This window comes from Periplaneta americana, chromosome 8 (assembly GCF_040183065.1).
Source record: "Periplaneta americana isolate PAMFEO1 chromosome 8, P.americana_PAMFEO1_priV1, whole genome shotgun sequence".
NCBI classification, from domain to species: domain Eukaryota; kingdom Metazoa; phylum Arthropoda; class Insecta; order Blattodea; family Blattidae; genus Periplaneta; species Periplaneta americana.
This window is the reverse complement of record NC_091124.1, coordinates 174,973-187,074: the sequence shown is the minus strand read 5'-3', so window position 1 is coordinate 187,074 and position 12,102 is coordinate 174,973. Positions and strand designations below refer to the sequence as shown.

The 12,102-nt window shown below is 34.9% G+C and overlaps 1 protein-coding gene across 4 annotated transcripts in view; it reads left to right on the top strand.

Moving 5' to 3' along the window:
- Nucleotides 1-4,007: 4,007 nt before the first annotated feature.
- The window catches only part of LOC138704391 (uncharacterized), a 73,133-nt gene continuing 65,038 nt past the window's right edge, over nucleotides 4,008-12,102 (top strand). The window contains exons 1-2 of one of the 4 annotated variants that reach the window (XM_069832219.1): nucleotides 4,008-4,154; nucleotides 11,927-12,067. In XM_069832219.1, coding sequence (XP_069688320.1) covers nucleotides 11,956-12,067 — 112 coding nt within the window. In that variant the 5' untranslated portion in view covers nucleotides 4,008-4,154; nucleotides 11,927-11,955. Of the gene's footprint in view, nucleotides 4,155-7,822; nucleotides 7,961-11,926; nucleotides 12,068-12,102 lie in introns of those variants that run through there. The other 3 variants (XM_069832223.1, XM_069832221.1, XM_069832220.1) reach the window with 3 other exon arrangements.

Here is a 12,102-nt window from a genome sequence, read left to right as displayed (position 1 = left end):
GCAGACGAAAAGCGTATATAAAATTATAAATAATTTTGGTTTTCCCTTAAGGCTCATTCACAATTAAAATTAAACATAACGTAAGCGTTAACTTAAGAATGTAAACATTACGGTAAAATCAAGAAGTCATACCATCATTCACGATGGGAACATAAACATAACAGCAAACATACTTGGTAACCATGGAAACATAACAAGGACGCCATTTCCTCATATTCTGTCGTATACTTCAGCGCTCCACGATTGTGTTCTGTTTACAAATCACGTAAGCATAAGCATGAAAGTTTGGAGTTTGCAAACTTTCATGTTAACGTCTTACTGTAATGTTTATGTCAATGCTTATGTGAATCATTGTGAATGATCCCATTTGGTAGCCTGGGCGCAAACTTCTGTGTTTATGTTACGGTTATGTTTAATTTTCATTGTGAGTGGGCCTTAACTCTTCATTTGGCCGTCGATAGCCCGCAATGTGCGCCACTGGTTTTGGTTGTTTCCAGGCACAAGTCGGCGAGTCCGCTGCCTGCCTGGTGGAATGTTCCTCCGTTCTGGTGGCTCGGTTCTCCTTTCGGTCCTCCTGGCCCCGTGGGAAATCCCGACGACTATGGCCACGTGGGCCTGGCTGTGGAGCGGTTGGAGCAAAAGTTCCCGCCCAACCTGCGGGAAGAGATCCAGGTGGAGAGACCGGAGAGGTACATCCCCGGCCAGGTACACTCCGGAGGGCCGCTGGACACCAGGAGGCCATGCCAGTGCCCTGCCGTTCCCATGACAACCTATGCAGAGAAGAGTGCCTATCCTACATTCAGAGGACCCGGGCATTGGCCGTCCTCAGCCATGGAGGAGCGGAGGAGTTACGCAAACAGAGGGCGTACTGAGGAGGAGGAGAGAACATGCCCTCTGTATGGGAGGACGATGGAGGACGGCAGGACGAGTGAAGATGTGTCTTGCCCGTATTGCGGATCGCCCAGCTATGTGACTCAGGAGGGGAGGAATGCGAGCGACTGTGTGGTGGCTAAGGGAGGAAACAGGGGGGCAGAACAAGCAGAGAGGTGCGTCTCTACCGGACATCCCGTGCCAGGAGTCTGTCCTTGCCATCTGGGAACTACGCAACAAAAGAAGAGAGCCACATGTCCAGTGGAACAGGGACGCCCTGTGACATCTGCCGGGGGCATCTTGAGTGACAGTGCGTGTTACGAGGCCCCGGAGACACAAAGGAAGCTGCAGTTGCACAAGTGAGTCTTCTTGCTCTTTTTATAGTCTTCTATAGCACTTTTTTTTTAAATTTACAATTCATGTTGGGAAATGTTCAGCTAAGCCTCGTGTTAATAACATATATCAAAATATGATTGATTATTTATTCCGTCAATATGGCTTAAGCAATGAATTACATATGAAAGAAAACTATTGATGTGTTACATCCTATTTTATCTTGATACTAACGTTTTCGCCCCTAGCGGGCATCTTCAGGCACAAGATAGAACTATCATCTAAAATCAATTACAAACAAGTTTTACATTTGGAAATGCCATGACTAGAATAAAATATGACATGGTGACAATATTATCCACACCGACATTAAATGTCCTGTCAAAATGTTTGTTTTCAGATAGGACAGCATTGAACATTTAACGAGAATTCCGCTCGCTCCATGAAAGTAGTTGTACACGCTTTTACGACTCCTCATTTAATAATATGAGGTTTTAATTCTGTATATTTTTAGTATTTTTATTGATTTTATTGTGATCATCACCTTATTGGCAACAATATATTTGAGATATCCATACAAGGGGGATCTACTTTATATAACTTGTAAATTCACATTGTTTTAAATTAAATTTATTTTTAACATTTTGACAGGACATTTAACTTAATGTTGGTATGGATAATATTGTCACCATGTCATATTTTACTCCAGTCATGGCATTTCCAAACGTAAAACTTGTTTGTAATTGATTTTAGATGATACTTCTATCTTGTGCCTGAAGATGCCCACTAGGGGCGAAAACGTTAGTATCAAGACCCTTCAACCCGTACTTCACGTCATAGCGCAACCCTCGTTTAGTTTACGTTCTAGTGTTTGTATACAACGCAAGCAACTCCAAAGCCTCATTCACAGGATGACGTTTGGATTTTTACGAATTACTTTCAAACTATATAATATTATTATTAGTAGTAGTAATAACAGTAATAGTAGTAGTAGCAGCAGTATCATTAGTAGTAGCAGCAGTAGCAGTAGTGACAGTAGTAGCAGTGGCAGTAGTAGTAGTAGTGGTAGTGGCAGTGCTAGTATTGAAATATCATGATACCAAATTAAAACGAACCGAAACCGACCATAGCCATTTCTTACGAGACGGAAGGAAAGGTTCATGAAATTCGCGAACCAGAACGCCATTCCGGTCTATTTCGAGCTCTGCTGTCATGATCTTCAAAATTCTATAGAGTTCCTTCATTGGAGCAGCGAAACCGGAGTGAGACAAGTGGTCAACAGGCTTGGAGCTGACATATTCAGTTTTTCTCAACCGAACTCCCTTGCAAGGACGCGTTGTTTCTCCACTCATTTCCCTTTTTCATTAATTAATTAATTAATTAATTAATTAATTAATTCAATCATCTTGAACGAGCTGATTAAGTCGGAGTGAAATCATTTGTTGTACTTCCTCACCCAGTCGTGTTGTTACAGGGTGGGCTTGCCGTTCAGGACGGACGCCTGTCGCTGGTACAACGACCTGTACCCTTCCTACAAGCCGGAGCCAGTGGGCAGGTCCCCCAAGAAAATGCTCCCTGAAATGCGCTTCTCCAACCTCTGAGCTCCATCGTGTGCACTCTTAATTTACTCGTATTGTTTGGTTATGTAGCAAGTTTTGTGTGAAATTAAACGATGAAACTGGTCATTGTTGTCGTCAGATTGTGACCGAGGGCAGAGGTGATAAGAGGACTAGAAAGATGTAGAGAGACACTAGGGTTGCCAACTTTTTTTTTAAGAAAATACGGGAGACTAAAGAATCGATAAAATTTCACATAAGTTCAGTTTAAAAAATAAATAAAGAAAAACATTATTCTGACTTTGGCAACTAGACTTAAATTAAGAACATTTTGAGACAGGCTTTGTCTCGCGTAATAGTTGAGTCTACTGAAGGAGGGCACGTAGTGCCAAATTATAATTTCATTTCCACACAACTATTTTAGCTTATAACTTTAGACTCAGTCATTTCCGGACCACGGTTCCTTATCTGAAATTGATACATGTGCCCTTCGCCATCATCCCTGAAAGTTTGTAACACCACCTCGGAAACACTCTGTATATATGGAAATATTTGGATCGCAGCGGCGGCCGTCTTTGTTTCTGTATTAAGTTCTGAGTATTGGAGACGGTCTTGGATGAGGTATCTTTGAACGGCAGTGTACAGTGGAGATCGGGCTGGGCAGAATGATGTTGAGGCCTAACATGGGGAAGCGATGTCTTTATTTTGGTGAAGGTGCGTTGTAAGGTTAAATGCAGGATGTAAGTCAGATAGATTTATAGTGGGTCAGTTTTTTTTTACAGCTAACAGCAAATTTATGTCTGTGTTTTCTAAATATCAACCGAAATTCTTTACAGAAAACCCTATATTAGTCGTCTTTTTTAAAACATAATTTACATAGTTCATCTTTATCAATTGTTTTAGAGATACGATCTATTTATGTATCAGTAAATCGTGTACAGTACTTTAAAACACTATTCTTCCTTCAGGCCTACTAAATTATTCTTGAATACACTGCTTTTCTTTTAGCGATTGTACAGTACGTCACTTGTTTCACAGACGACTCGTGCCTTCCGTTTAAACTACGCTTCGTGTTGTGTTGGTGCACAAATTTGCGTGAAATATTATATGGCGTGCTAGTAGATAGGCCTACAATAAAATTATTGTTGCATTGCCTTGTTAAGACCCCAGATGCATTTTATGCCCAAACGCGTCACTGGTTCGCCCGTCAATCTGGACTGATGTCTTAATGACTCAATGAGGTCCCACGCGGCCAGCTCCGTGTTGTCAGACACTGAACATTGTGCGGTCATGCATTAGTCCATATCAAAGCTGTCGGCCCAGTGAACGACGTAAAATGATCAACGCTGGATCTGTGTGTGGAGTTGTGGTAACGAGTCGGATTTTTATCTGAAGGTGAGTGTTTCAAAGCCATGTTTAGCAGTTTACTAACCTATACACAGTTTACGATCAATGTAATATCTAAATGTTAACCTTTTATTTCATCAAATCAGTTTCTTCGATTTAACGAAAAGAATAATATTGCTTATATTCGTATATGCATAGATTTATATGTGTATTTACTTAACTTACGTACTGTATGTAGGTAAACAAGGCACATGTTTAGAGGAGTCAAACGCCTGCCCAACTGCATTAAATAACACGTCATGGCCGCCTTTAATTTAGTATAGGCCTTCACGATCGTACGTTATTAATTTTTGTATTTACTTCGCTGTCTATTTCAGAAGTTTACTTACATTCTTCCATTTTATGAATAATTTATTTATTTATTTATTATTTTGCTAATAATTGTAACATAAAATATAAAATATACAGAGAAACTTTAGCTCGCCCCTGAAAGAGTAGAACTCGTGCTCAGGGGCGGATTCCTGAATTGAAATTAATAATTATACAATACAAATATAATTAATAATTATGCAATACAAATATAATTAATAATTATACAATACAATTTGCAATTATAGTATATAAATTTAAATTTACAATTTTTCAATTTTTATAAAATCCATATATAACTTTTTAAATTTAATACTAGAACTATTCGAATTGACAAGATTAGGATATTTAAATATAAATTTGTTATATATTCTTGGGCCTAAATTACTATTATGATTAAATACTGTAACAGTGTTGCATTTTGGTTCAAACAATCTTAAAGACTTCATACCTTTTGTTTCATAACTATGAGAATACAATTCAAAATGATTTCAATTTTTATGTATGAATTTAATTAATACAATATAATAAATTTGTCTTACGTTAAGTACATTAAAGTCTAGAAACAAATTTTGAGATGGAAAATCAATAGGTTTATGAAGACATATTTTAATTATTTTCTTTTGTAATAAATAAAGTGGATTAAAATTGGATTTAAATGAGCTACCCCATCCTATAATTCCATACATAATTACAGATTGAAATAAAGTTAAATATATTTTACGTAATAAACTTATGGACAAGTAATTCCTCAATGAAACAAAATAATACACTATTTTACGTAATTTATTACAAAGGTAATTAATGTGTTGGTTCCATTTTAAATGATTATCGAAAATTATGCCTAACTACTTAATTTCAGAGGACTCTTTAATAATCGGACATTTGCACTGTATAAGACAACAATCAGAATTATGTAATTTAATACTTAATATAGATGTAGGAGGTTTGTTACATTTTTCAGATAATGAGAATGGAATAATTATGGTTTTATTTTCGTTGATAGAAAGATAATTTATGTCAAACCATTTTTTTTATTAATTTAAGTCCATTATTTGAATTATTATTTGTGTCATACCAGGTTTTTCCACCAAAAAGTAAAACTGTGTCATTCTTATTACTTGTTTCATGACATTGCTGCATGTCTTGCAACCAGGTGATGTTATTTATTTATTTATTTATTTATTTGTTGGTCGACCAGCAAAGCGCAAACTGCTACACAGACCTTTGTTCAATGATGCCATAACCATATGTAATAGCATGATGAAGACTTGAGTCTTTGTTATCGGTAGACAGTTCATGATGCGAACATTGGGTAATTAGTAGGCTACCAAATAGAAACTTGAACACATTCCGAAATTCATTGTTTCATGAAGAATATTTTAAAAATAGTGCAGCAGCTATTTGCGGAATGAGAATTTGTGCCTATTGTTAACTTGCATTGTAATTAGGCTACATTTTGTTTAACAGAGCTTTCTCTTTTTTTGTTTTATCTATTCAATCGCTAGTGATGTCCCATTTGGTTACTGCGATTCTCTCTTGACAAATATAACAGCCAATTTAAATGAAATAGGCCTATGGCAACGCGTTCATAATGTATTTCCGCTTCATACGCAATATTAGGAGATTTGACCATATAACGCCACCTTTTCAAGCTCTTTCATGGTCCGCCTAAAGGAGCGGAGAACAGCACATTCTTTATCTGTTCTGTTTAGGACATTGCTCACTTCTACTCCAAAATATCTGAGAACTCGCTTTGAATACCTTACAAATTGCGGAATCAACATCAGGCCTTATTATCCATTCCTCGTCACCTCATCTCTTTCTATTCATCCTCTTTCACCGGTCAGTTTGTCGCCTATGGAACTCCTTACCTCGTCATACCAGGGATTGCCGAACGGTTAATCAATTTAAATTGAGAATTAAGAATTACTTACTTTTACGTGGAATAGATTTGTGAATGTTAGCCGATTTTTATAGGTTATTCTGTGTATTCTGTGTATTTGTATAAATTGTCATTTAGGCCTATCATAAAGTAGAATAGGGTATAAATTGCAATTACTTAATTATGTATCATGTTTAGTCAATATTTCATTATACATAGGTAAGCTCCTTAATTAATGTGCATGATAACGATTTTATATTGAAGTACGACCATTAATTTTACTACCGGTAGGCCTACTTTTGCTATTCCTATTGTTTCAATGTATATTTCACTTCTGGTAGTGTTTAGGAGAAGGCCTCACGGACTTAATTATACTAAAATAAATAAATAAATAAATAAATAAATAAATATATAAATAAATAAAATTTAAATTTAAAATTAAAATTTAAAAATTTAAAATTTAAAAATTTAAAAATTTTAAATTTTAAAATTAAAAATATTAAAAAACAAAAAATTAGAACATTAAAAAATAAAAAAAATTAAAATTTTAAAATTTATAAATTAAAAAAAAATTAAAAAAATTAAAATATTAAAAAATTAAAAAAATTAAAATAAAGTTAAAATAAAAAAATTTAAAATTAAATAAATAAATAGATAAATAAATTACATGTAATGTACCTACGTAATATTTAGAGCGGTTGAAAAAACCTACGTACTAGTAATTATAAATTATTTATTATTATTTACTTATGATTTTTACAGAATCCGAAGGTTCATTGCCGCCCTCACATAACTCCACCATCGGTCCCTGTCCTGAACAAGATTAATCCAGTCTCTACCATTATATCCCACCACCGGTCTTCCAATTAACACTCTATTTGAATTTCTGGATTTGTCCATACATGACCTATCCATCTCAAACGTCTGGATTTAATGTTCCTCATTATGTCAGGTGAAGAATACATACGTGCAATTCTGTGTCGTGTAACTTTCTCCATTGTCCTGTAACTTCATCCCTCTTAGCCCCAAATATCTTTGTACATTGCAGAATAAAATTGATAAAATAGCTTAGAATCATGAATAGTGATATTTATAGAGTGTAAGAATTCAATGCATGTCAATAGGTCATCATATTTTATGTTTTTATGTGCTCCAGCTTCAATATTGAAAGCAGTTAAATTCTTTCATAGATTTTCACCATTTGTTTAGATATTCTATGCATAATATCGCACATTATTCAATATTCATATTAACTCTAGTTGAAATTGCGAAATGCCGGACATTTCAAAATTTTTTTAAATGCCTGCCGGACAGGATAAAATGATTAAAAAAGAGGACATGTCCTCCTTTTGGCGGACGGATGGTAACCCTGGAATGTGAGTATGAAATGTTCCCAGACAAACATCAAGGGTTAAGGGTAGGAGGAAAGTGCTGATGGGTCATTACGTGGGTCAGAGATTATCTTGAAGAAAGCCAAGGGCAGTGGGCAGAAGATCAGTCATCTTGTCTTCCTTCAAGGAAAATTTATTTTGGATCTCCGTCGCCATAACAACACACAAGTGCTCCCCCTGACGGCTTGGCCTGGATGAATTTTATGTATGTGTGTGATATAGCCTGCATTTTTGATTTTCATTAGTGATAAAAAGTTGTGACATTTCTGTAATAAGCGTTAGGTATAGTTTTATGTGCAACAGCTATAGTGATACATGGTAATGTGTACGTAAACTGTTTCACCAGAAATCTGGTTCGCAGTGAAATACTCCTTTCCTGTAGCACTTTTGGTCCAGGGAAAATACTCGTCGTTTACGAAAACACTCGTCTTTTATTCAGTGATTTATCGAACTACCGCGGCCTTTAAGTGGCTACTAGGTGGAATTTGCAGATGTTATGACGAAAGTGCAAACAATAAAGCTGCATCTACACGGTTAATTTTTTTATGCATTCTGGGAAGAATATTGAAAGAATCAAGTTTAAAACGAGTGTTCAATTGAGATGCATGAAGATTTTGTCTACATGGTGCGCTGTTTTGGTCATCTTCACTACGTATATGTATTAATTAATATTAAATATAAATGTTGAATGCATAAAATTGAAAGAGAATTTGAACCGTGTAGATGCACCTTAAGTAGGCAGTGGATTTTTAGATGTTAAAATCTACAGTCATGTTTTTTCTTTCTTCGTCTGTTTTATCTTCTTGCATTACCAACTTAACAATGCTTTGCGACATTGAGCAAGCAGTGGGATTTGGATTGGAAACAGGTCCGTCGTTCTCTTGTTCAACAAACGCCATTCTTTCTGCGAAACCATGCACAGCATTTTAGAGACAATGCCTTTAATGCCAGGTTAAATAAAACCATTATTATTATTATTATTATTATTATTATTATTATTATTATTATTATTATTATTATTATTCTAAATTTATTGTGAGATAGAATCTTTAAGTTGCTGTAAGCTCATTGGATATGCCACAAAAACTCGTTTTTTAAGGAACACTAGGACTTGAGTTTTTGCAAAAAATGTTCAAAAATTCAATTTTCTGTTTTTTTTTTTGTACGAAAATATTCCGCGGGCACTTAGAAATTTGATAGTAAGCAGTTTTTTACCTTTACGTTTCCTTTGAGGTCCATTTGCGATTTTTATATCGGCGTGCTTCATCTGTCAGTATTGTATCTCTTTTTACAAATTTTGTCTTTTTCTCGAAATTACATTTGTGATGTTCAAAATGCTCCATGCACATGCAATTTTTTTTTAAATTCAATTAAAATATTCGTACGTGTCCATGCATATATTACCTAAGATCTAACGCTGAGAAATGTTAAGTATCTTTAAAAAATTAGGAGCTAAACAATTATTATGTTAATAAAAAAATGTGAATAAATAAATACCTTGTTTTCAGAAATTTATTGTGCCTAAAATAGCCAAGTTATCAAGAATTTGTCAACGTTAAAATATTACCTGTGAATCAGAGAAAGAAGAAAAGATGTGAATTCATTGTATTTAAATGTAATGCACCTGAAACATTTGGATTAAATCATTAATTTGCGTTATTATTTTTTTATTTGACAATTTTGTACATTGATACTCCAATTTAGCATAATATTTAACATTACAATAATGTAAAATTTGTGGAGAGGATGACATCCATTTACATTCCTCAAAGCTTCAATAAATCAGTGGATAATTAAAATAAAATAATTTCGAAACTAGTAATCCGATTGAGCTAAAAATTTTCTACGCGCTTTCTTCTTAAAGCATCTAACAAACAGTTCAAAAATTGAAAAATCGATTAAAATTGTAAAAATTTAAACTCAATCGCCAGACGCGCTGACCCGGGTTCGAATCCCGGTCGGGGCAAGTTACCTGGTTGAGGTTTTTTCCGGGGTTTTCCCTCAACCCAATACGAGCAAATGCTGGGTAACTCGGTGCTGGACCCCGGACTCGTTTCACCGGCATTATCACCTTCATTTCATTCAGACGCTAAATAACCTAGATGTTGATACAGCGTCGTAAAATAACCCAATAAATAAATCAACTCAATCATAGTGTCTAAGAAGATACGGTAATCCCACAACCAAAAGTCGCCCGGATTGAGATCTGGGGATCGTGGTGGCCATATTGAAAATTACCTACCGATGACACAGCCGCCTAAGATTCGTGTAATTGTTTTTCGGGACTAAGATGTGGGACGATGCGCCATTTTGAATGAAGATTATGTTTTCCTGGTCGTGATTCCTCAGTCTAGGGGTGACGAAGTTCTGTACGTTACTACAATAGCACTTCCCGTTTACTGTGACAGTCTTTATTATTCCTTTGTTGTCACTTTAGCTTTGAAGAAATGTGAACCAATGGTGATGGTGAAGTGAAGCCATACCATGTAGTGGCTTTCAAATCGTGAACAACTTGGGGTCATTACGATACGAAATGCTGCAATTACATGTGTTAACTTCATAATCAAGAATAAAGTGTAGCCTACTTTGTAAAGGAAAATAATATTTATCCTGCTAACACTGGTTTTAGTTTATATGGGTACAGACTAAAGCGTTTTCTTAGAATTCTCCAAACTGTACAGTAACTTATTCGAAGATGCTTGGATACCTGACTAACTACTAATTCCATAATCATTATTTCTAATTATTTCATTAGGCTCACTGAAGTTCCTGGTTGTCTTTGCTCTACTAGCTTCTTCAAAGATCCTGATTAAATCCCCGTAATTGCGAATGTGGGCCTTTTCTTAAATTGTTAAGTGTTCTAAATTTTCTCAGACCCTGAGAAAGGCTCTTATCATTTTATAATAGCAATAAAACAGCTGTACTGTAAAACTAAATGTCAGATCCATGATTTGAAACCACAAATTCTTGTCGTAGTACTAATACTGCCAGATTAAATAAATAAATTATTATTATTAAATTATTAATAAAACTATTAAAGATTTAAGCAACAAAATGGTAACTACGGAAACGGGAAAGATAACAAATGAAAAAATCTCTTGTTTGCTATTTTGTTTGTACTTTGCCTCAAAATACCTAGGCTTGTTCGCACAGCAGTTCCAAACTGGTTTGAATAGTTCCGAACATGCGCACATGCATTTTACTGTTTGCACGGCGCAGATTTCAAACTCTACTGTTTCTGACTAATAGACTGTGTCAATTAGAAATAACGCTGTACTTCAGAATACCGCGTAAGTACTTACGTACAGTGACTGTGTCAATTAATTAATTAAATTCAACAATTGAGTCTTTTTCACCAATATTTTATTAATTTGCTGATATTCGTAATTCTGTTAATGACTTAATGCAGGATATAATACAGTATGTAACACTTCTGTCAATTTTAATTAGTTTATATGTGTTTTGCAACATGAGTTATATGTACCAGAAATCATATCGGCATTTTCCAAATTCACATTTCCTGGAAATCTTTTTCAAAATAAACCTTTTTCATTAATAAGACAATAACTACATAAAACTCACGAAAGTCCATTTTGTCATGCATAATACTATGTAGATTTTAATTTGTTCAAGGTTTAGATTTCGTGTTTCTTAACAATATCTGATGATGCCGAAAAGGCGAAAACGTTAATATTCCATATACAATGTTATAGCAAATAAACATTTGCAAAATAGATAAATCTTATAGATTGAACTTGAAACTTTTATTATATTGAACTAGATTTATCTGAAAACAAAATGAATTGTAAAATACAAAGTGACTATTCAATACATTGTAGTTCTTTCTTTTCATCAAAACTGAAAGGAACTGACTGTTGAATATATGAGCAAAGTTATAATTGTATAAAACTGCAATATCATTAACATAACTCAGTAGAATGCAATATTGCTGTGGGACACCCACGCTACTACTAGTGTCACAGAACTTTGTGCGCCTACCTAAGGGTTGAAGTAACATTACGTTGAATATTTCGTTAAGGGTTTACATTTACTACATCTGTTCGCGGAACAGCACGATTCTTATCGCTTACGTGACGTCACCGTATTAGCAGAAAGTTTGACCAGATTTATGGAATGCCAAGCGCATAAACGCTGCACTGACTTTGTTTTTCCAGTTTCAGTTTGCACAGCCAACCAGTCTCAGATGCACCGGTGCCTGCTGAATTGCAGAATGGCATTTGATTTCGGTAAAATCTTTAAAATGTCGCTCTTGTCGCTGCTGCTTTTGCAATTGTTTTTGCAAATGACATCTTCAGGTAAGTGGAACATAATAATAATAATAATAATAATA